Source organism: Penicillium samsonianum (assembly GCF_028829775.1).
Source record: "Penicillium samsonianum strain IBT 33392 chromosome Unknown utg000002l_segment0_segment0, whole genome shotgun sequence".
NCBI classification, from domain to species: Eukaryota; Fungi; Ascomycota; class Eurotiomycetes; order Eurotiales; family Aspergillaceae; genus Penicillium; species Penicillium samsonianum.
The window spans coordinates 1,762,374-1,785,141 of record NW_026643260.1 but is presented as its reverse complement, the minus strand read 5'-3'; the positions used below and the strand labels follow the sequence as shown (position 1 = coordinate 1,785,141).

The 22,768-nt window shown below is 47.4% G+C and overlaps 9 protein-coding genes across 9 annotated transcripts; 5 read left to right on the top strand and 4 right to left on the bottom strand.

Annotated features, from left to right (window-relative positions):
• Positions 1 to 1,450: 1,450 nt before the first annotated feature.
• N7471_002523 (uncharacterized protein) lies at positions 1,451 to 2,475 on the bottom strand (the record flags this gene model as incomplete). The annotated part of the gene is made up of 2 exons (XM_057275243.1): positions 1,451 to 1,562; positions 1,619 to 2,475. 2 exons carry the CDS (start codon positions 2,473 to 2,475, stop codon positions 1,451 to 1,453), a joined length of 969 nt encoding a protein of 322 aa, XP_057139881.1.
• Positions 2,476 to 3,016: 541 nt separating this feature from the next.
• Positions 3,017 to 3,829, bottom strand: N7471_002522 (A4/G1 family peptidase; the record flags this gene model as incomplete). Its single annotated transcript, XM_057275242.1, has 1 exon — positions 3,017 to 3,829. One exon carries the CDS (start codon positions 3,827 to 3,829, stop codon positions 3,017 to 3,019), a length of 813 nt encoding a protein of 270 aa, XP_057139880.1.
• A 2,183-nt stretch (positions 3,830 to 6,012) lies between these two features.
• On the top strand, positions 6,013 to 7,248 carry N7471_002521 (LysM peptidoglycan-binding domain-containing protein; the record flags this gene model as incomplete). The annotated part of the gene is made up of 2 exons (XM_057275241.1): positions 6,013 to 6,477; positions 6,538 to 7,248. The coding sequence occupies 2 exons, from the start codon at positions 6,013 to 6,015 to the stop codon at positions 7,246 to 7,248; spliced, it is 1,176 nt and encodes a 391-aa protein (XP_057139879.1).
• A 910-nt stretch (positions 7,249 to 8,158) lies between these two features.
• Positions 8,159 to 9,269, top strand: N7471_002520 (uncharacterized protein; the record flags this gene model as incomplete). Its single annotated transcript, XM_057275240.1, has 4 exons — positions 8,159 to 8,203; positions 8,255 to 8,272; positions 8,325 to 9,021; positions 9,076 to 9,269. 4 exons carry the CDS (start codon positions 8,159 to 8,161, stop codon positions 9,267 to 9,269), a joined length of 954 nt encoding a protein of 317 aa, XP_057139878.1.
• Positions 9,270 to 10,023: 754 nt separating this feature from the next.
• On the top strand, positions 10,024 to 11,315 carry N7471_002519 (recombinase RAD51; the record flags this gene model as incomplete). Its single annotated transcript, XM_057275239.1, has 4 exons — positions 10,024 to 10,098; positions 10,170 to 10,249; positions 10,363 to 10,430; positions 10,504 to 11,315. 4 exons carry the CDS (start codon positions 10,024 to 10,026, stop codon positions 11,313 to 11,315), a joined length of 1,035 nt encoding a protein of 344 aa, XP_057139877.1.
• A 407-nt stretch (positions 11,316 to 11,722) lies between these two features.
• Positions 11,723 to 15,823, top strand: N7471_002518 (nucleoporin Nup120/160; the record flags this gene model as incomplete). Its single annotated transcript, XM_057275238.1, has 3 exons — positions 11,723 to 12,356; positions 12,424 to 14,565; positions 14,622 to 15,823. The coding sequence occupies 3 exons, from the start codon at positions 11,723 to 11,725 to the stop codon at positions 15,821 to 15,823; spliced, it is 3,978 nt and encodes a 1,325-aa protein (XP_057139876.1).
• A 373-nt stretch (positions 15,824 to 16,196) lies between these two features.
• N7471_002517 (MFS transporter) lies at positions 16,197 to 18,050 on the bottom strand (the record flags this gene model as incomplete). The annotated part of the gene is made up of 7 exons (XM_057275237.1): positions 16,197 to 16,339; positions 16,388 to 16,460; positions 16,510 to 16,643; positions 16,695 to 17,291; positions 17,348 to 17,625; positions 17,682 to 17,826; positions 17,881 to 18,050. 7 exons carry the CDS (start codon positions 18,048 to 18,050, stop codon positions 16,276 to 16,278), a joined length of 1,461 nt encoding a protein of 486 aa, XP_057139875.1. The 3' UTR covers positions 16,197 to 16,275.
• Positions 18,051 to 18,603: 553 nt separating this feature from the next.
• N7471_002516 (uncharacterized protein) lies at positions 18,604 to 19,224 on the top strand (the record flags this gene model as incomplete). Its single annotated transcript, XM_057275236.1, has 3 exons — positions 18,604 to 18,675; positions 18,744 to 18,966; positions 19,088 to 19,224. 3 exons carry the CDS (start codon positions 18,604 to 18,606, stop codon positions 19,222 to 19,224), a joined length of 432 nt encoding a protein of 143 aa, XP_057139874.1.
• A 731-nt stretch (positions 19,225 to 19,955) lies between these two features.
• N7471_002515 (RTA1 domain-containing protein) lies at positions 19,956 to 21,124 on the bottom strand (the record flags this gene model as incomplete). Its single annotated transcript, XM_057275235.1, has 5 exons — positions 19,956 to 20,109; positions 20,173 to 20,580; positions 20,635 to 20,695; positions 20,756 to 20,993; positions 21,068 to 21,124. 5 exons carry the CDS (start codon positions 21,122 to 21,124, stop codon positions 19,956 to 19,958), a joined length of 918 nt encoding a protein of 305 aa, XP_057139873.1.
• Positions 21,125 to 22,768: the final 1,644 nt, after the last annotated feature.

Genomic DNA, 22,768 nt, shown 5'->3' with positions numbered 1-22,768 from the left:
GCAGACAGCACTTGTCATCTACCGGCATATTTCATATATATATGACGGGCGTCTATCCCATACATAATTTCCCCCATATTTTAATTTTTGAGTGAGGCAAAAATAGGTTTCAATCCTTGTATATCATGAGGACTAGCTTTTCTGGTATAACAGGGTGGCGCTAGGATGATACCAAATGGCCCCGTTCTCTTAGCTTGACGCACGTTGGCAATTCCAGGTATAGAATCAGAACTGCGGCTCCTTCCAGTTCAAGCAAGAGTTAATCTGACCTCAAGTTGCCACCATAAGCCCTGGGACTTTCTCTCACTTAGTGCGTTCTACTCGAACTGTCAGTGCGCAGCCTCACATTCCCTTGCTTTCTGACATTGCAGATCTCATTGTCGGTCACACGAACGAGACCCGGCCGAAAACAATCGATTTAGCGCCCCATGGTCCAATGTTTCGTTCTAATCTATCTCAGATTACATGCCCCGGTGCTGAAATTTACTCGGTGAGCCTGAGCGCCTTCGCAAAAGCGGCGGCAGAATAGATAGAAAATCCCACCCGTAGTTCAAAATCCAGTTCATGTAGCTACATACGTATTTGATTGGCCTTTCTACCATGTGTGGTAGAGATGATAGTATATGCTGCGAACTCTTTAGTAGAGATTGAAGATCTATTGGTCCTCGATGCCTCCCATGTCTACACTAACCTCCTTCAAAAGATGGAAATAAGCCTTTGGGTGACGCTCTCTGCCACGGCTGCTGCTTTGATATACCTTGCAGGTTATCTGTATTCCTGGATCAGACCACGAAAGGAGAAGGGAGTCTTGCTGACCCGCTTTAAGTTTTGAACCCAAAAGCTCAGGCCCACCCCCTCCCAAAAATAGGTACTTTTGTCGCCGGGGCCCTAGTTATGTTTTCTTTGATAAGTTCTGAGTAATCAGTGAGCAGTGAGCAGCCAATCAAAGTTACTCAGTGAGCGTTCATTGTACCTCTGTGATTTATCACATGATGACTCTGAGCAGCTCACTGAGTCTAAGCCCGGACTGAAATTTACTGAGTCAGCCTGACTCTGAGCCCTCGTAAAAGCGGCGGCAGCTAAGATAGGATAGCCCCACCCGGCAGAGGAAATATGGTACGTAGAGTGACCTACAACATACATATGTACATGTAGGTATTCCTATGGTGGTTTGAAATGTTCTGGTTCGCCATTTAGAACCAATCAGAGGCCAGTTGACTGAAGTGGAGCAGGTCCCACAATATTGGAACAAATCAAGGCTCCACCAATGTATACTTACTTAGTATCGGTCAAGGTATCATAAGAGAGAGTATAGATAATATAGTAAAGGATATAAGCTTCTAACTAGTTCCTAGCCGGTTCTATATCTGTAGATAACTTGTAGTAGGCTTAATATTTAAAGCGAACTAAATATAGCTAAAGAAAAACGAATAGATATCCCAACTCCAAATCAAGCGAAGGTCTGCAACTCGGCGTCATACTGGCTAGCCTCTGTGATAGTGTCCTTCCACAATCTCTCGACAAAAACCTGTCCGGCTTTCTCCTGGAAGATGGGTGCGCCGCTAGATAAAGTAATGATTAGCATTCTCGGGTATTCAGTACAGGGGGAAATACTTACGGATCCACTTTATTATTCTGCAAAAACTTTCCATGGGTCTCCTGCCCGGCAACAACAGCCGCATAGATAATCGTCCTTGCGCCCTCATCGACCGTTCTCGCCATCAACTTCCTCAACACGGACATAATCGGCTTTAACCAGAGCGGTAGTCCACGATCGAATTTGGTAGCCACCAAGCCAGGAGAGGGATCGTTGATGATAAGCTCCGAAGATGGCACGACGCTCGCCAGTCGCTGTACAAACGCATGTACGACGAATTTACTATCCGCGTACCGCTGTAACCCGCTATACGTCTGCTTATTGTCGTAGTGTTCGATCACGGTCTCGGAATCGGTTAGAGGATTTTTCGCTAGCGTGTGGAAGTTTTGGTTATTCGACCCGACGAACGTGAGACGTGATGGTTCGCCGTGGTTCACTGCCGTCGCGCGAAGAAGAGGAAGGAGTTCTAATATAACCAGGAAATGAGCGTAGCAGTTGACCTGCATAACACGTTCATGGCTAGTAGTCTTGCTAGCTTCGTAACTCATCAGATTAACACCACCGTTGCAGATGAGAAGATGTAGTTCAGGGACCTCGGCGCGGACCCGTTTCGCAAACTCCACGCCGGATTGAAAATCGTCGAGATCGAGATAGAAGAATTCAATCGTGGCAGTGGGGCTGGCTTCTTTCCGTAGCGAGGCGACGGCTTCCTGACCTTTGCTGGTTGATCGCACGGTAATAATAACGCGTGATGCTTTAAGGAGGAGGAGCTGGCGAGCGACTTCGTAGCCGATTCCCGTATTGCCGCCGGTGATAATGGCGGTTTTACCGGCCACACTGGCGGAGGTGGGGGTAGGGGGGATTGACGGTTGGCCCATGATGAGAGATAATTTCTACATGATGAGAGAAGGATGGATTTGTCTATATAGTTAGAATCTACGAGAGGCACGAAAAGAAAACCGCAGAATCATCCAAGACTAACTCATTCAGTACTTAAGGCCGGCCGAGAAAGAGTGACGACTCTGACGAGAACCAACATTTGTCATCACAAAGCACTTCTCGGCCGGTCCGGCCAACTTGATTCGACATTGCAGATACACCCGTGGACGTTAACACGGCCGAGAGAAATATGATGAATCAGAATCTCAACCAGAGACACAACACTCAAGTATAACCCAGCTTGATATTCGCTATGAAAATAATCACCCCCCCCCCCCCCCCCGGGGCCCCGGCGGGGGGGGCGAATGACGATCCTCCAAAGAAGGATAACACATCTGATCTCCTGTTGCTTTCCAAAAATATCTGTTTCCTTTGCAACCTCCCTACCCTCCTTCGCCTTCGCCCACCAGTGCAGTCCAGTATTGGGTCTCCAATCTTCCAATGCTGCGGCAGGGGCTAACTGAACCATTTCATCTAACCTTAGACATAGCTCACAGTAACACTATTATCAGTAACCGAAGACTTGGTCAAGACTGTGCTGCTTTGTTTGATGTCGAAGAGAGTAGACCCAGATGGGCCTACAGTCTTGCCGCCAGACGTAGCCTCTGCCTTTGAGAATGTCACGGTTCCAAAGTTGGTGAAGGGAACCAACTGGCCGCCACTTTCAAAGTCCTCGACGATCCACTCAGCGTTGGTCTCGCAGAGGTCTCCATCACTGACATTGCTGAACTTATGGGTGACAGATTGGCCTGAAGTCACATTCTCGATGACAGCAGAACCGGAGCTCTTGGCGGTAGCGGTCACAGTAACCTTAATCACATCTCCAGCGGAGATGTCAATGCCGGAAAAGTCGTGGGCATAATCTGGGTACCACTCGTACCAGGAATCGTATGAAACCGCGCCTCCTTGGATGCAGAAATCAACTCCAGTTTGGAGGATGGCGGAGCTGCAAGTATCACCGTCAATACCGACCCAGGCAGAGGCGCAGTACTGCTCGCTAGACGAAGCACCAGAGGGAAGTTTCGGAGTGGGAACGGTGAATTCACCGGTGACAGAGGTGTATCCCGTGCCAATAAGCACAGCACCGGCCCAGTTCGAGCTGTACTGCGCGTGGCTTGTCTCATTCAGACTAATAAGCTCCCGGGTGTCTGGCTTAATAGGGGGACGGCTGATACGGCCAGCTCGGCCTACAGCTCGGGCAGCATTGCGAGCTGCGCGGCGTTCGGTGAGAGGGGCGGCAATGGCCGACGTTGTGAGCAACGCGGCGCTGAGGATGGTAGCTGAGAACTTCATGGTGCAGATTGGATGATTGGACTGTTTGATGGAATGAACAGGAGGTAGCTTGACTGTGTGAATAACGAGATAATCGAAGGGAAGATGCTGTTTATATAGCTGTCATGTCTAGTTGTAGCTTCATTGAAAAATGAAAGACAATAATCCCGAAGTTCTCAAACTAATGCACATTGAAGGCGTTCCTCACAATGTAACATCACCTCACATCTTCTGATGCCGTCGGAGACCGGTAGATAACCCCAGGAGGGACCGTAGCTTGAAGAAGTCACTTTATCCGCACCTAGCAAGTTCAGGTCACAAGTACCCAAATATCTCAATTACTTGGACCTATTTCGTGCATCAGATTGACGCATACTCAACAAAGTCTATGGTATGGATCCAATGGCATTGTCTGTTTCTCATGTACGCTAAAATGATACAAGCTCCAGCCCTGCGGATTTCGCGGATTTCCGACGGAGCCTAGAGGTGTTGATATAGATTAACAACATCCGAACTAATATGGAAGTGATCGCTCTGTTCAGAGCGCATCGGCGAGAACTATCAGCAAGCAATATTAACTTGATGTGACTGTGGCTTGGAAGCTAATATAGGCTTGTCCTCTAGCCATTAGCCTTTCAGTGATAAGAGTGCCAAGCTTTCAACAAGCAATAATGCCCAGGAGAAAAGGCGGGAGAGGTGGATAAATGTGTGAATAATGTGTATAGAACTACATATTTACATACCTAGATAGTCTGCATACTCACAATAACGTAGTTATACATCGTGTGCCCGGTCGTGTAGTAGCATGGTATTAAAAGAGGACTGGCTCCAGGAACAAGAGATCGTCGCCATATTTCCCCAAATAAATTCCCCAAATAACTTCCCCTCAGTCCGGGTGAGAAGAAACAGTACCCCTGCATCGGAGTTTCGGCGTGCAGATTCGTGCGGACTTGCGTGCAGACAAGCTAGTCCACGCTAACCTCATTCGATAATAATGTCCGAATCTCAGCGTGGAGTCATTGGACAGTGATGCCGCAATTCCTTCATCCTAGTAACAAATCGCAAGACTTGAGGTAAGTTATGCCACCTATGAAGAACCTGGCACAATTTCCTCAAGTCCCGGGTCTTCAAGCCACGGCGCTTGAACTTTGAGGTAGGATTCCAACCAGTTCCCAGGAGTTGATAGCGTGGGTTTCTGAGTCTTATCGAATGGATACGATTTGCTGCAACCTGCCCGATGAAGATTATGGGCCCACTTTGCGCCATTGCTAGCATATTCACATATCTCATTCAGCCTTATTCCGGTACTCGTTTCGGCAGCTGGCATTGGTATTTTATTATGACTTCTTCCTCTTCAACTGCTTTCCTTTCAACCTCTCTTGGCTTGCCCCAATAACTACTCCGTATCAAGCATGTCACTATTGAACAGCTTCTCGGTACAAGGAAAACCTGTATCCCCGTCATTCAAGTCTACTGGGATAAATATGGCATGAAAGAAAATATCCCCGTGGACTCTCGCATGACTCGGAAGTTGAAAGAGGTTTTTTTCCCCTCCGGTGTTAGGATAGGAAGTATGTGACTCTATAAGCACTATTGAGCACTGTTTAGGGATAGAGTCTCAATAGTGCCGCCAGAGGCGCGGGCGTGAATAAGTTTATTTATTGCTGAATCCTCTCTTTGATTTCAACTTTCTGTCGAGTTTCTGTCGAGTTTCTGTCGGTTTTCTTTCAACTCTCTCCGGGGTCTAGGGTCTTTCACTTTTCCTTTTTCTTTTTAAATCTGAATCCACACATTCGCTAGCCAAGTCTTGCGGTGATTCCTCTTGTTCGATCTAGGTTTTGATGCATTTGAGCGTTTTTCCCTCTGCCCGAATTTCTCCACATTGCACTTGCTTGGGACTTGCTTGGGAATCAAGTATTGGTTCTAGCTCTCCAGGCCCCCTCGATCTTAGGCAGCGCGTGTAAGGAGACAAAGGACAAACCGAAGATGCTGCTATGTGGGGTGTGATATTGTTCTTTGTTGAAAGCGAATTGTTTATACTGGCCCATAGAATAGAACCTTGCAAGGTTCCTGCGGTCTACATTTGAACAATGAACTGAACTCGGTATTCAATGTTTCATGTGCGTGTTCCGATGGTGTCCATCTTGATCAAACTAGGCAATCTCAAAATATTTTCTTCTTCGTAAATTCAACTACTTATAAAGATGGACCGATCTCCACGATGGAGAATTCCGATCAAGGGTATCTTCAGTACAATGAATTCCATTCATATCCTCCTCTCTCTGTTGTTCGTCCACATAGCAACAGCCCAATCGGAGCATGGCTTTGGCGACTCTCATGGCCATTCACTCAACAAGCGCGGTACATTTACGCCGGGTGGCGATGGTGTCTGCTACACCTACACCATTCAAGAGGGCGATACCTGCGCAAAACTTGCTGAGCATTACAAGATCACTACCAAAAATATCGAGACTTGGAATGTCGGATCCTGGGGCTGGCCAGGTTGTGCCAAAATAAAGCAAGGAGATTTTGTCTGTCTCAGCTCCGGTGCCCTTCCTATGCCGGTTGCCCTCCCGCATGCTGTCTGCGGTCCCCAGGTTCCTGGGACAAGACGCCCTGGCAACTATGCTGATCTCGCCTCTCTGAACCCGTGCCCCTCAAATCAATGCGTAGGTGTTATAGTTGTCCAAATTGCCTATCTTGTTGACCTCTACTAACTATATTTACAGTGTGCTAGGTCAGGTCAATGTGGCACTAGTTCATCCTTTTGCGATGCGAGCAGCAGTTGTATCTTCAATTGCGGAACTAAAAAGGAAGGCACAACCAAAAGTGCTTTGAGAACCACTACTTCGAAGACGACTACTACTTCGAAGAAGACGACTACAAAGACGACCACTTCCAAAACGACTACTTCAAAAACGACTACTTCAAAAACGACTACTACTTCAAAGACTACAAAAGCGAACATGGTAACCTTGACTAGCATAAAAATCGTCCCAGCACCAAGCAAAACCACGACCAGTGTCGCTCCGACTGCAACTTGGCAAATGACAATCTATGAGGAGGGTGGTTGTAAAGGTGATTACTTCCTTGTTCAAGGACACGAAGACCAGAATGCTGGGAATTGCATTATTCTCGCGGAGGATACAAAGACCAAAATCTCGGATTCAACCACGTCCTGTCGATGGTGGTCTGACGGTGGTCTCAACTGGCACACCTGTGCTTCTAGTAAACTCACAAAGCCTAAGTCATTTACTATCACATCTGGCAAATGTTATGTGTATTCGGGCAAGAAATGTAGGGATGAGGACTGGGTAGGAGAGACCTATGGGGCTTTTAAGGGCTGTCAGGATGGCATGACGGGGTACTTGTCTCCTCGGAAAGACAAAGTCTGGGGCTCATTGCAGTGTTTTGAGTATAAATCAGATAGGGCTTATTGATTTTATTTTGTTTGGGTGGTTAGTTGTGGTAACCTGGAGAGCTTTGAGATAATATATATAATCGAGTGTGAGCCAATTAATTTCCACCCCCTTAGCACACACACATAGGCAAGAATCTAAGGTTGTAATAATTGGAAAGAAAGAAGTGCAATAGGAATTTTGAAAATTACAGAAAAATGCTGGTGAAAAAGTAGCTTTGATGATGTCTTGTACCTCAAAATAATCAATTATGACTTCTTATCGATCTTTGCTCATCAGGTCAAAAAAGGCAGGTCCTCACATCAACCAGCCAAGTGGCCGAGCAGTAACTCAGCCATCGCATCTTCCTTGGTCTAGTGGTGATGATTTCCGCTTGTCATTAATACCGATAAGCGCGGGAGACCGGGGTTCGATTCCCCGAGGGAGAGATTTATTTTTTGCATTTTTTCTTTCTTTTTTGTGTATAGCAATCAATATCAGGGGGTTCAAGTTTTTTGGTGTTCCTTAATACCTGCGTTTATAGCTGCAAATTCATATGACGCCTATCGAAACCGGACATTTTATATCCACATGGTCGTTGAAGTATGCAAATCATATTGTGTACTCGTATGTTTGCATACTATTTGGATAGAGACCATGGATATGAAAAAAAGAAAAAGAAACAATGGAAACAAAATTCTTATAGAGATGGAGATATATGGTCATGCATTGGAGCAGACGTTCCTGCCATCACTGCCATCACCTAAATTTGGGCCCTTTCCCTGTTCCCCCAAACAGATCAACTCTGCTCTCATCTCCGAACCCAAGAACCTTTCCACTCCAGTGTCTTTTTTATCCGTGAATCTCTTTCATCCGTGCCTCAAAATAAACTTTGAACACTCTTAGTCGGATGCAGGTAAAGCCCGAGTACATCTCAAAGTAACCAGCCACTATGGCGTTCTGGGTGGACTGGGAGCTATGGGAGAAGCTGAGCATCGTAAGTATACAACTTATGGTTGCGAGATTCCCTACTGACTGTCGTTGACAGGTACTAGCCATGCTGATCGTACGTGACTCCATGGTAACGCCACGAAGACACCAACTGACAAGCTTTGCAGTCCCTGGTGCTCCTTTACGCCTTTTGCGTCCTCGGCTGGAATCGCTGGATGATGAACAAATATGCTGCGACAGAGGCAAAAGAACGAGAGTCGGAAGCTGAGGTGTACCCAATGCTACACAAGGATGACATCCCTTTCGGCGCCAGAGCTTTGGAAAGAGGAGTAGAAGTTGAAGGGATCTGGGTTTCAGATCCCAACACACCCACGCAAAGTCCGTGCCAGCCCGCAACTCCAGTTCCAAGTCGGCCGGTCAGTCCAGCGCCAAGGTCGCTGCATAAAACCGTTGACACCTCCAGGTCCTCGGTGGGATCTCAGAGTCCCATGATCAGCCCAAATCCTATGCCACCGGCTGCCCAACGCCAAGTCGTTTCCGAGGTCGACCTAGCCTCCGCAGGCTTCATCTACGAGAACCACAGACCCGCCGGACTGCATAGTCGAGCCAGTCTGCCCATCAATCCAAATGCGATGCGCATGTCACCTGCACGGGAGGAGTCACTGATCGGAATGAAGGACACAACACGCAACGAAAAGCGGGCTAGCTTCCACACGCGCATATTCGGTACAACCTCTAATCCCGACACGAAGGACTACCGAGTAGGATTGGATGGCGCTGACGAAGACATGGACTATGTCCCGGCAATAAGTGAGTCATCTTCTGGTCATTCATCGGAGAGAAAGCGAAGATCACGATCCATGCGTAAGTCAAGCCACGATGTAGGGATTGACCAGATAAACTAATGGCGATTCATAGATCGTCTTCGCCGGCGATCATCCGAAGAGTTCCGACGCAGGATGAGCCAAATCTTCAACGACAATATCCAACTGGGGCTGCCAGCTGAGCAGCTGGAGTTCAATCCGGCTCTGCGCCAGTACCAGAGACGGTTCCGGAAGTCGTTGCTTCGTCCTTTTCGTCCGTGGCTCAACTCTCCTGGAAATCAACAGTAGGGAGATGCGGTTCACAAAAGGTCGTTGCCTCGCAAGGAAACCGAATTTATCGGAACAAACACCTTGGAGGACCTTCAACACCTGCTTTTGCTCGAACATTTAGCATTGATTTGATATTGCGCTGCAGCAGCTCATGGGCAGTTTTCCAGTACTTGGGTTTTCCATGACTCAGAAGAACCTTGAGAGAATATGTTTTAATGGACAGATGGGGTCTCAGCATGCAGTTCATTGCAGGATTTGTATTCTTACACCTTTTGTTATTGCATATTGAACCATTGGCATCCGATCCACCGGGTGTACAGTAATTGATCCACCCCAATAAATATCCTGAACACTGAATCATAAGGTAGCATAAGAAAAACAAAGTAGTCCGTAAATACATGCGCTTCCACAAATTTGAAAGAGAAACAGTTTGCTTCTCCAAAACCGGAAAGGCTCAAGGCAGCACAGCCCCACGTGATCTCGCGATCCATTCGACGCGTCCGATTTGTTGACTCGGAGTCATCCTGAACTTTTTCCCACAAACAGACGCTTCAGACTTTTCAGACTTTGCATAATCAGAGATTGCTTGCTTGTTGACTGATTACTTGAAATCTGTGGCTTTGTTTGGTATTCAAACCGAGGAGAGCAAGTAATCATCTCACCCAAACGCGTCTCTTTGAGTGGATCCATCAACGCTGCTTTCGAGTCGAGGGACCCTGCCAAAGAATCAAGATCCTGATAACATTAAGAACCGAGCGGTATTACTGCCAGTATGGAGGGAGAAGAGCAATTCGATGATAGTGGGCTTCCTGGCCCTGGTGCGCCCACCCCGCTTTCTGCGCTCGACGTGAGTGAATGCCACGGCGATATGCTTTCGCTGCAGAATGTCGGATCTTTATACTAATTTTATTGTGATAGGGTGTTTCTGGCTTGACTGCTAGGGATATTAAGTTGTTCGTGGATGCAGGGTATAACACTGTCGAGTCTATCGCCTACACGTACGTATCCATGATCTTCACGCTCATTGCGGCTTTTTTTTCTCCGGTGGCAGCTTTGCTATATCCATTGCCCTGTTCATATCAATCTGGCTAACGCACACTGTGACTTTTAGGCCTAAGCGGTTGTTGGAACAGATCAAGGGTATCTCGGAACAAAAGGCCACCAAGATCCTAGTAGAAGGTATGTCCTCTGCTGCGATAGACTACAACTTTTGATTTGGGATTATTTCGCTAATGAGAATGTGCTTGATTAGCCTCAAAACTGGTGCCCATGGGATTCACCACGGCGACCGAAATGCATGCCCGGAGAAGCGAGCTCATCTCGATCACAACGGGATCCAAGCGTCTTGACACATTGCTCGGAGGTGGTGTTGAAACGGGGTCGATCACGGAGATTTTCGGAGAGTTCAGAACGGGAAAGAGTCAGATTTGTCACACTCTCGCGGTAACCTGCCAGCTGCCTTTTGATATGGGCGGTGGCGAGGGCAAGTGTCTTTACATCGATACAGAGGGGACTTTCCGTCCAGTGAGATTGCTTGCGGTCGCGCAGCGATACGGTCTCGTTGGAGAGGAGGTCCTTGATAATGTGGCATACGCACGAGCATACAACTCGGATCACCAGCTCCAGTTGCTTAACCAGGCCTCCCAGATGATGTGTGAAACGAGATTCTCCCTTTTGGTCGTTGACTCGGCGACATCTCTGTACCGAACGGATTTCAACGGTCGTGGTGAGCTCGCCTCACGGCAGAGCCATTTGGCTAAGTTCATGCGTACTTTGCAACGCCTTGCCGATGAATTTGGAATTGCAGTCGTCATCACGAATCAGGTCGTTGCCCAAGTCGATGGTGGCCCCAGTGCCATGTTTAATCCGGATCCCAAGAAACCCATTGGTGGTAATATCATCGCTCACGCCAGTACCACTCGACTCAGTCTGAAGAAGGGCCGAGGTGAGACTCGAATTTGCAAGATTTATGATAGCCCATGTCTTCCAGAGAGTGATTGCCTTTTCGCTATCAATGATAATGGTATCGGTGATCCCAGTGAGAAGGACTTGGAAGACAAGTGAGTCGACCTTTCTCTCAAGATTGCGCTTATTTTGTTTTGCGACACGATGTTATTGACTTGATGAGCATTACATTCAAGAGCTGTTGACGTGGTTAGAGCGTCCCGTGGCATCTCAGCGTTGAGGGGGGGTGTTTTTTTTTTGTGATAGTAGCGGATTTAGAAAGACTAATTTCTCTTTATTCTTAAGTTTTGAAATTTCACTAGTAATATAACCTTGGAATATAGGTAGTATAGAGTAAAACGTGTAGTCTAAGAGTGAACGTCGAGGGCGGAAGCCATCAATCTCAGGCCTTTTATCGCGCCAAGACTTCCCATGTTTTTTGAGAGCTCCAGCTTCCCGCCCTTCGATCTTTCAACCTTTCTACTTCCCCGGCCATGGAGTGCTAAGTTGACACACGTCAATCGATCATGGCGAAAATTTACAAAGACTCAAGGGTCGACCTTCGGCCCTATTCGCCGACCACGGTCGCTAATATCCAGATTCCGACTCAAGAGACCGCGATCCGTCGTCCACGCTTTTCGATCTCATCCACCGAGGAACTTCCAATCGCCAAAGATGAAGATGAATTCGCTAGACGTCACCTCGCGACACAGGGTGAAATCTACTTCCGGAAGCGCAGGGTTTATCCGAGGACATTCTTGTGGAGGGTCATCAACGACAACAAAGTGCTGGAGATCCAGTGCGCGGACCTGACGAAGGGTGGGATGGAAGTTTACGAATACAATGTGACCTTGCGACTGGATTTCCAGGAGCAAATTCTTCCCTTTGGTGTTGAACTGTCCGACTCCGAGGACCACGAAATCATCAATGTCTTTGTGATCACCGCCTCTAAGCACCTTCACACCCTGTCTCTACGCCCTGAATTCTTTCGCCGGACCTCCTCAATCGATGAAAATGTGAGGGACTGGTGCAAGACGTGCCTCCCCGCCCCCCTGGCCTTTTCAAACCCCCACCGACTACACGCGAGCAGTACCCTGGAGTTATTCATCTCTCTCGATAATGGCGCGCTCCTGCGGCTGACCCGGAGAGCTGGCGACGATGGTGAGTGGTTTTTCTTGGTCTTGCTACTTTTGCGACACTCCTTTTTATTAATTATTTCTGAAACTAGGTTCCCACTGGTCTCCTCTCACTTTTGACGAACGAACATGGGGCTCTTCGATTCGAGGCCTCGTCAAATGGAACGCACCCTCCTCGATCAAACACGACGGACGCAATCTCGATTTGCATGTCGCAAATGCCATTGCCACTACCTCCGATGAGACATACGTCTTCGCGATTTGTTTGAACCACACTCTTAAGATCTGGAATCTCGCAACGAACAAGCTAGCGGCCACAAAGGACCTCCTGGGACGCTCGCTTCAGGACCCGGATCTTGTACCCTACACGCTGAACCCCGCTGAGACATCATTCATGCGCGTCTTCAACGCCGAGCGAGCTATGGATGGTGGACATCGCTTCTATGTCGTCACATATTCGCCATTTGAGGACGGAAAGTTCAAGTTTTGGGCTGTCAAGGGTGGCTTGACATCCGAACTCATTATTGAGGAACTCTTCGCAGATGCTGTCTTCCGACCTGTGGACCCCGATGCCACGGGTAATATGTTCTGGAACATCGCTGATTTCCAGGTCAAATCCCGGGAAGAAGGCAAGGGAATGGAGTTGTGGGTGCTCTGGAGAAACCACGGTCTTTACCAACTCTACACCCTCCATTTCAACCTCCAAACTCTAGTTACGGATTGGGCCTCCAACTGGGTTTCCACAACATTCGAAACCCATCGACAAGAATCGCCGCCACCTCTGGTCGTGGATGATGTGGTGGACCCCACTGAAAAGTGGCTACAGTACCTCTTGCAGCCGAATAGATATCTGCCGGAAGTCCTTGAGACTGCTCTGGCCGTTTACCAGGAGGCCATCAAGCCACTTTCGTCGACTTCATCTGGAGGGCTGAAGAAGAGTTTGCCTTTGGCGGAACGACTCTGCTCTACAATAGCAGCGGCAGTCTCTCTTCGGAAATTTGCTGACGATGAGATGGACTACTCCCGGTATACTTCAGATACAGATTCAAAGTGGCGTCAGTTCTGGCAAGTTGCGGAAGACCTTAACAAACGCCGGTTCGAACCTATTTCTCTCGCCTACGACTCATACACCGATATGCCGTGGCTTCTTCTGTCAGACTCCTGCGCCGTGGTGCGGGAATGCAGCATTACTGAATTGTTCTTGCACAATTCCAGTTCTGAACTTAGCGATGGGGTGCCGAAGATGGTCGACCGCTGGAGGCATCGCAATGTTTCAAGAGAGCTGGGCCCGAACTTCGAAACTGCCTCTGGATTGTTGAAAGTGGCAACCGATTTCCGGAAAAGATTCTCCCCAGAGCTTGAGGGAGCATGCCGAGCCGCTCTCCAGGCCGAAATATTTTCTGAGCCTTCTTCATCGATCATGGACCGCATGGAGAACTTCCGAGAGCGCTCTGACTTTGCCAATCAAATTTCCAACAAATCCTTTGACACTCTAGATGCGGCCCTGAGTGAACACATGAGAACCGATTGCTTGTCCATGGATGCGTTCCTTGCCATTATTCAGACCGCCTCCCTTCACTTCTGCGGAGAAGACTCGGAACTTGCTTCAACCTGCTTTGGCGCCCGAGTTCTTGTCAGTGGTGCCCAGGAGACTATTTCTATCTCTCGTCAAATCTTTTTCGATTTACTAATCCTCGTCACATTCGTGGATGGCGAATGGGAACAAACAACCAAGTCCGACTTCGATGCGTCCGACCTTTTCTCAATGCTTGTTGATCTCCTACGTGAATATGAGATGATGGCTTGGCTCAGCTCGAATGTCCGCAAATGCCCCGACAGCACAAGCAAGTCCCGTGTCGACCCGATGCAGAGATATTCACTGAAAGACAGCTCGAAGACGAACAGTCAACGAACTGCAAGCATTCTGGAGGATCTTTTTGTTACCGATATCAAGCCCCAGCAAGCGATTGACTCCCCACAAAGCTACACCTTGACTTTGGGGATCAGAGATGTCGTGGCCTGGATTACCCGCGAAGGTGAGGTGAACTATGAGAACGCAGTGGCCCACATCCAGTGTGACCTCATTGCCAAGAACAACATCGATCTTGCATGGGAATTCCTTCGTTTCCAGGCAAGTACTTCCTGGTCAACGTATGTCAAGGGCCGCTTGCATGTGGCCATGTCGGAATTCGATACCGCAGCAATCTACTTCCGGAAGGCAGCTTATCTGCTCTGTACGTATCTCCTGGTGATTTCCCGTGTTGGTGTACCTCAGCTAACCCAAAAGCAGCTTGCGGCAAGCCGATGGGCAATCTTTCCGACATGTCAGCAGAGCTCTTAGACCTCCTGGATGTTGACTGCTTCCACAACGGCCTTGCGAAATACTACCAGCACATCCTTTCAATATTTGAAAAAGTGCGCTCATACTCCCATGTCGCGGACTTTGCCAGCCTGGCGCTGCAGGCCCTCGACTCTGAAGTTTGGGCTGAGCAAGACTCCGAATACCCGACCGTACGCGACGATCTGCTCTCTCGTCTGTTCACTGGAGCCCTCAAGACTTGCCAGTTTGACCAGGCATACTCCGCTCTGGCTAGGTTGCAGGATCTCAAATTACAAAAAACCGAGCTTACCGAGCTCGTCTCCACCATCCTGGCAGTCTCTGGACCCGGCACTGCTGGTCTCAAGCAGATTCTCCGTTTCCCCACCTCACTCGTGCCCAACATCGCATCTTTCATTGACGAGATCCTCGTTCACTTGACCCGAAAACAGACCACCAATGTATCCTGGTTGGATGCGGACAACAAAATTTTCCCAGCCACCCCCGACTACACCCGCATTCTTCAGGCCTATCGCATTGCCCGCAGTGACTACCGCGGCGCTGCGGAAATCGCCTACCGCAACGTCCAGCGCCTCCGCAAAGCACGAGATGCCCCGTCATCAGCCCTCACTCTCAAAAACAGGGAACCGGACGATGCAGCCCGGTCGCCAGTTGAGGAAGACGATGCCGAAAGCAAGGAAATCCGCCATGAGCTGTTGTCACTAATCAACCTCCTCGCTTGTGTCGACAAAAGCGAAGCATACATCCTCGTCGAGAACGGACCCCCAATCAGCGCCGGCCCGGTTGCTCCCCCTGAAAGACGCCCAAGCACACAAGCCGATGAAGACGGAAACGTCTCCATGGAGGACGTCGACCCCGCCTCCCCCACACCACTCGGAGGCAAGCGCCAATCATCCAATGCCGTGGCTTTCGCACCCGCCCACCGCAGAGGAAGCAGCAAATCTTCCGCCATCGAACGGCGCAACAGCATTGTGTCCTTCGAAGTCCCTGCGACCAACAACTTGCTCAAGCGTCGTATCATCGTCACGCTGGATCACCTGCGCCGCGAATTCCAGTCTGAGCTTGACCGCGTCAGTCGGATTGAGCGTGGAGACTGGGAATTTGGTCTTGATGAAGAGAAGGATGTGGATAATGATGAAACGATGGTTCTGTAGTTGGTACTCCGCGGGGGACTTATCTATGACTCTTTGCATTTTGGCCCTGGGGGTTGCCACGTCCGTCGAATTTGATCTTCTTTTATTCCAATGTATGGTACTTGACATGGTGTTTTCATTTCTTTGTTGTTAGGGTAGTCCATAATCGGATGGGGTGCAAATAGGATTTGCTTTTTCGTTTTTTTCTAATGTCATAGGATTACTATGGGCTTGTTTTCGGGGACTTGATCTCAGGAAAGATGTTTGGTTTCACCACAATGGCTACCGGGGCTATCAGGTAGATTTTGGCAAGTACGAATTAGAAGTCTTAGGAAAGAAATGTGATAATATACAATTTCAATTGAGCATTCCCTACTCCGTACATATGCATGCTTTCCTTTGTATCGCCTGCTATTTTAATTTACACTATGTAGCGTATCCCGTCGATCCCTTATGATTCACCTAGCCAAATCTTATTTTACTGCAGTAAAACGACTCTTAGCCCGAATGCGAGGGCCAAATTTGAAGAATATGTATCTTGAATCTGTCAGCCAAGGCAGAGAATCGTGATTCAGCAGTACTCACGGAAAAGGCAGCATCGCAACAGCCAAGAAGGCCAAGAGAGACGTAGCCCATTGATAGCCCAAGGCTTCATACACTGTCCTCGTATTAGCAAAATTCAATGTCTATCATAGTGATGAACCAACTTTGAACACCAAAAAGTGGGAAGGCAGCTGCAAAGACACTGCGAAGAAAGGCATTCGCAGCGAGTGCACTAGCTGTGTAAAGCGGATATGCGTCGACTAGGAATGTGAGAATCCCCTGAAACGCGAGGAAAACACTATGTCAAGATTAATATCCAATATTCAAAAGCAGTGAGGGATAAGCTTACCCCAAACCAAAGAAACCGCTCCCAATAACTGGCATTATCCAATGCACCTGGGGGTAACTACTCCATCCAAACCAAAAAAGCCCTATTGCAATCATAGGCGCGCCCAAAATAGCAGGTGGGAGTCGAAATTCAGGGAGAAAGTCTCCCGACTCATCAAGTGTTTTAGCTTGGTGGTTTCGTATCAGACGTCGAAGATTCCAGCGCCAGAATGGATCGAGCAATGCACCGATAAATGTCCCGACTAGCTGGCCGAGGAATGTCAATCCGACTTGCCAGAGATTGAAACCGTATGTGTGTGCAAATATCAAAGGGAAAGCCCCGAAGAAGAGGTATAAAGTCCCTATCATGATAGCTGTGTAGATGCATAGACACAGACACATGGGCTCGAGGGCGAGAAGTACGAAGGGTCGGTACATTGACTTCATTAGGGCTCCTTTCATAGAGTCTGTTGGGCTGTGGATGACTTCGTCACCGGTGACAGCATGTTTCTGCGCTCTTCGTCGTCGGAGAACGGGCGCATAGGTCTCTGGCATGAAGAATATACATGAGACCCAAAGCGCAGCGCTCCAAATAATTATCATGTAGAATGACCACTGCCTGAGCTTTTCTATTAGCGGCTGAAACCTTAATCAGAATGGTTTATCGGCACATACCACGACGTGTTGTAGTTTATAAACCCCCCAAGCATAGGCCCAAGCACAGGACCGGCAAATGGCGTTGCTGTATAGATCATCATTGGAAGTTGTAGCTGTTCTCGAGTAAACAAGTCGCCGATTGTGCCGCCGGCCACGCTTTGAAAAGCCGCACTGGTCAGTCCGCCGAGTAATCTGGCGGCGATCATGGTTCCCAGATTTTTTGCGACAGCGCATGGGATCAGCCAAATGACGAAAAAGGCTAGGGAGATTAAATAGATAGGACGCCGTCCGTAGAACTGCTCGGCATGGATTAGTATATCTCAACACGGGGGCAACTAGGTAGATTTCAAACCTCAGAAAGAGGAGCTACAAACATAGGACCAACACCCATACCGAGGATGAACACTGATAGTCCCACTGTGGCAGCAAGCTCGGAGATTTTGAATTGCACAGTGATCTGCTCGTAAGTCGCTGAGTATAGCGCGGATGTACATGTGCTAGAGACTGACGGTTAGCTGCTATAGTTCGTATTTTACAGATAAATGTCATACATGCAGAGCGAGCTGAATGAAACAATTAAAACCATCACCCATTTTCTCCAGGCCACGAAGTTTTTCGGGTTATTTGGGTCGTCTGGCCATTCAACCTCTTGCGTCTTTTCTTCGTCTAGATTTGTCTCGGCCATTTCCTGTTGCGTCCTGGCACCATCAGAGTTTTCCATAGTGTGTAAATTATTGTGTTAGCCCAGTATGATGTCAATTGTGGTGATACTACGAAATATCTACATATGAGGATAACATTTTCTCCTTAAAAGGATCGCCGTAACAAGAGTACTAGATCCATAGTTGCATGATACAATCATCTCACGGTGTATTATGATATGATTTCTCATGAATTGGTCAGCAGTGATTTCGAATCTTTCCATCGGCTTTAACAACAAAATATTCCCGACTATATCTCCATTCGGGGAGCTCTGGTACGGCCGTAAGATGCCATGATATGATTGGCTAAACCTAGCCGACTCCACTTTTTACCTATTAGAGCATCTATAAACAAAATTGTACATGGTCTTCTCCATCCGCACGTTTTGCGGCCGTAAGAGGGTCAGCCTAAAGACTGTGTATATCGACTCCACGGAGATATTCTCTATGTATCAATGATCGTCAACATCAGATATGCTACATGGATTCAGTTAAATACCAGATAGATTCGCTGTCAAAGAAATAGCAAAACATTTCCAATCACCAAGAAAGACGAACCATCCAAACGACATCATGCAAATCAACAATACCATCCTAACTGCTATAGTCGCTTGCTTGGCGGGTACTACTGCAGCCACCACCTTCGTAAGTCAAGGGCGATGAAAGTTCCACTTCAGAAAAAATCAACTAAATATTTCTACCATCTCGTATAGCACAACAATGATGCGGCCTACTATGTCAATGTTGAGCATACCGACGGCTCCACAACCTATGTTGCACCGAAGTCTAGCGTTGAGGTTGCGGGTGGATGGGCTTATATTCGAGCCTGCCAGCAGGGACCGGGAGGATATTTCTTCTGCCCACCAGGACTCCTGCAATGGCCAGCAGACTACGGCGATGTCTACTTTTATTTGGGCTCCCTTGTGGATGCTGCAGGTATGTTAAGGGATATGTACCCGGAAACCCCGAAGAACCCATTGTGCTATTATAACGTGGGTCTCGGATTCAAAGAAACCAGCTAATCCTGTTGTCAAAATCAAGGCAAAGACATCTCCAGCACCGGAACTTGCCAGTGGGGCGTGGAGTATTTCGATCCCAATGATTGTCCCTCGGGATACCAAAACCTTCCTTCTGCATAGAGATCTGCCAATAAGACTGGAACCTCAATCGCCTGTGGAGGATAACCAACGGTGAAATCAGTAATGGATTTTAGGTGCAAGTGAAGCTGGTCTCAAATCGCAACCTCGGGAAAAATATCTCTTCAGATTAGATAGTCATCTCAGCTCCTCCAGCTTTTAGCTTCTATAGCTCGCAATCTAGTCTTGCAGTTAGACATGCATTTTGACGTGTCTCTCTGTGAAACTCTCTCTTGGAGATTTATTTACAATAAGCTTCAAAATATGGGCGGACAACAGATCTATCTTGAAATTAGAAGAACAGAAGGGACCTCGGTCTACTCTTTTAAATTATCATATACTTATCTCGCAATGGTCGCGTTATTATTACACCATTACGGACAATTGTTATTAGCTTTAACTGGAGGATTGATTCTAAGAGACGAGTTTCAAATATTGTAGCATGATTCTCGCCGCTAGAATCACCGCGAATTTCAATGAAATAAAGTGTTCTTTTCGTGTCTTTGGTATTCTCAGTAAACAAGTGGCTGATAAATCCAAGAGGAACGTGGTTCCTACTTTTCCAGCTGTGTAGAGATGCCGAGATTGCTTTAAGCTTGATTACACCACACTCCAATTGTTGGCTTTTCCCCTCATACCATAAATCTATTCATAGATACGTACATACAGAAGTCACAGAACGAAAAGGATAAGTAAAAACGCCCAGAAAATGAAGATAAAAGTCCGCTAGACCAAAGTCTATACAGATGAAGAGATCCTAGCGTTCTCTTCTGCCACCCCTGTAGTTCTTTAAACAACAAGCTTCTGTCCCTCGTGTGGTGCATAGATAAGTTCCTGATGCATCTCGGCAGCATTAACACTGGAATACTTGGGAAGTCTCTTGCCCTTGAATATAAACCCCGGGTGGCCAATGCATAGGCAAAACACAGCGATAACAACGAGCCTGTAATATGTTAGTTATGACCACAGCCTTCAAATAATACTATGACAAGCTAGGGAATCTTACACTCCGTCCAAGCCAATAAACAAACCCTCATTCGAGATTAGATCCCCACTGTAACCCTCCTTCAGCTCATCAGCCCGGAAGATGCAACGGATGAGAATGGTAAGCACAGCAAGGGATAGAAAACCGAAGAAAAGCTTTGCACGTCTGCCGATTTGTGGAGCATTCTCTGACCGCAGGTATCGGATCACGTAGTCGCCGAGAAGCCCCGAGAATCCAAAAAGCATAATAACCTGGAGAATTAGCCCGGCCATCGCAATATTAACGCCAGTTTGACTAGAGCCCGAGGAGCTAGCCGACAAAGCACCCCCGGCACCCTGGAGGCCGAGTGATATAATGTCGAACGGAATGAAGATCCAGTAGAGGAACTTCGGAGGGAAGCGAGCCAGCTTTGGTGAGAAGTGGTTGATTCTAGATTCTGTTAATTCTCCTGGGGGTATATACAGTTATCGCAAAATGGCTTACGTTTGAGCGAGTGTCACATAGATAGCAGCGCAAAAGAACACTGGGGCTTGCGTGATACAGACTGATAGTGTTAGCTTCTTTAGAAAATCGTACGTCACCAATTCGCGTGGGAAGATCTCACTGATTTGGATGATGAATGCAACAAAGCTCCACGGGTTGTAGTACATCAGAACGCGTCCAATGTAACCGGTAGTCTCATGGGCACACCCTAGTATCATGCACCACATATACCACCAAGCTTTCCATCTGATTCCCAGGTAGATGTGAACTATCATGGCGAAGTTGAAAAGGGCTATGAAAGCAACATTTGCTGCGAAAGATGGCCGATAGCCATATACACTGTGTTCAACTGGACATAACTAGGAGAAGCAGCATCAGAATTCTTCCTCGATGCCTTTGTATTAGGGAGATAGATAACGATGTTGCCTCATACCTCAAGGGTGCAATTGGCACTGGGCCCGAATGTAACAAAGTGTTGAGAATCTGACATGGTCACGTAGCAGTCTCAGGGATATTGAATTAGTATAGAATAGAAAGGAACCTTTGCAATGATGGTAAACTTGTTTCTGGGGTTGATTGGGTTTATATACTTTGATGAACACGATCCACGATCTTGCTTACCCCAGTGAAATGGTTTGTTAGGCGTGAAAAGTTTTCTTACCTCACCTAAGAGTCTCTTGCCCCTGAACTAAGCCACTATAATCTTTTTTTTTCGCAACAGCCCAAACTTTGAGTGCATGGCATACGGCCGTAGCGCCGTGGACACTTAGATTGCATTGCTTACCTAAAATCTGGGGAATCCGGGGTTGCGTTATCCTATTTTGTTTACGGCCGTAACTTACTGATAGTAGCTTCGCCCAACGGGAAAAGATGCTTCGATGATGCAAAAAGGGGTGAATAATCTAGACGGAGGACTGTCTGGCCCGAAGAGAACACCCCATCAGGAGATAAAATGCAGCTTTTGCTAGGGGATTATAGCTCTAACGAGGGTGTGACCTTTCTCTTGCGAGTCACAAGGGGCGTATGGGGGGTCACAACAAGCAGCTCTTCCAGCTTTGCGGGGGTCCCATTTCCATGGTGACTTTAGATGCGCGGGGACATAATAGTGAAGATAAAGAGATGGACGGTGAGGGTATGTAGATGAAATTCGCGGAGGGCGGAGAGCGCCAAGAGAATGTTATCCACCTGGCAGGTCTCGGTGGGGTGGTGCCAATGCGACACCAGTGGAGGACTGGAGACGTTGAAGATGTGGTAAACAAGCTTCAACCGAGCAAGGCGCTCATAAACTGAGAGGAAGATAGATCTGAGTGCATTGGAAAGAGAAGAAACCATCTGTGGGATCTACGAGGTGACAAACAGAGGTCACATGACCTCCCAACAAGGTGACGATGATGCGACAGATGATACGCTCTCCATCTACAACGAAGGGAGAAAATACCTAAAAAGACTCCTTCAAAATGGGACATAAAAGACATGGTAAGGCCACATACGCGGCCCACTATTCTTGTTCTCTATGCCTTGGATTCTTTGATGGTTAGCTTTAAATACTCTCGGAGTGAGCCAGGTGGTCAGAATTTACTATGGGAAAATCCGGTTAGTGACTGTCATATTGCCCTTGCTAGATGGGCTAATTTGAGAGACTCCCTGAGCTTATTCCGGTATTATTCAAGAGACAATGGTAAGTACTTTGTTTCGAATATGGATACGACTAAGCAGATATTAATTCAATGTAGTGATTTTCTCGAGCAATTGCGGTCGACTTTCAAAATGGATATACGTTCTGTGATATATATATTTAGGAACTCCATAGTTGCTCAAGCCTCATATCTCTACAACATATGAAAATTGGTGCAGAATAAAGAGCAATATATCTAAGTTTACTACATACGTTTTGTCTATTATTGTTTGATCATACCGAAGAATTATCGCGAGCTGTATAGCTGCCCCTCAACCATATGTAGAGAATGGCATAGATGAAGAAAATCAAGGCAACCATCCCTTCGATTTACTAGAGAAAATTGCAAGAGGAGTTTCAAAGTCATAACAGAGATTGAATTAATTCTCTAGATTATCAAGATAAAGCGTACGGATCAAGAGTTAAGAGTCAAATAAAGGAGTTAACCATAAATATCAC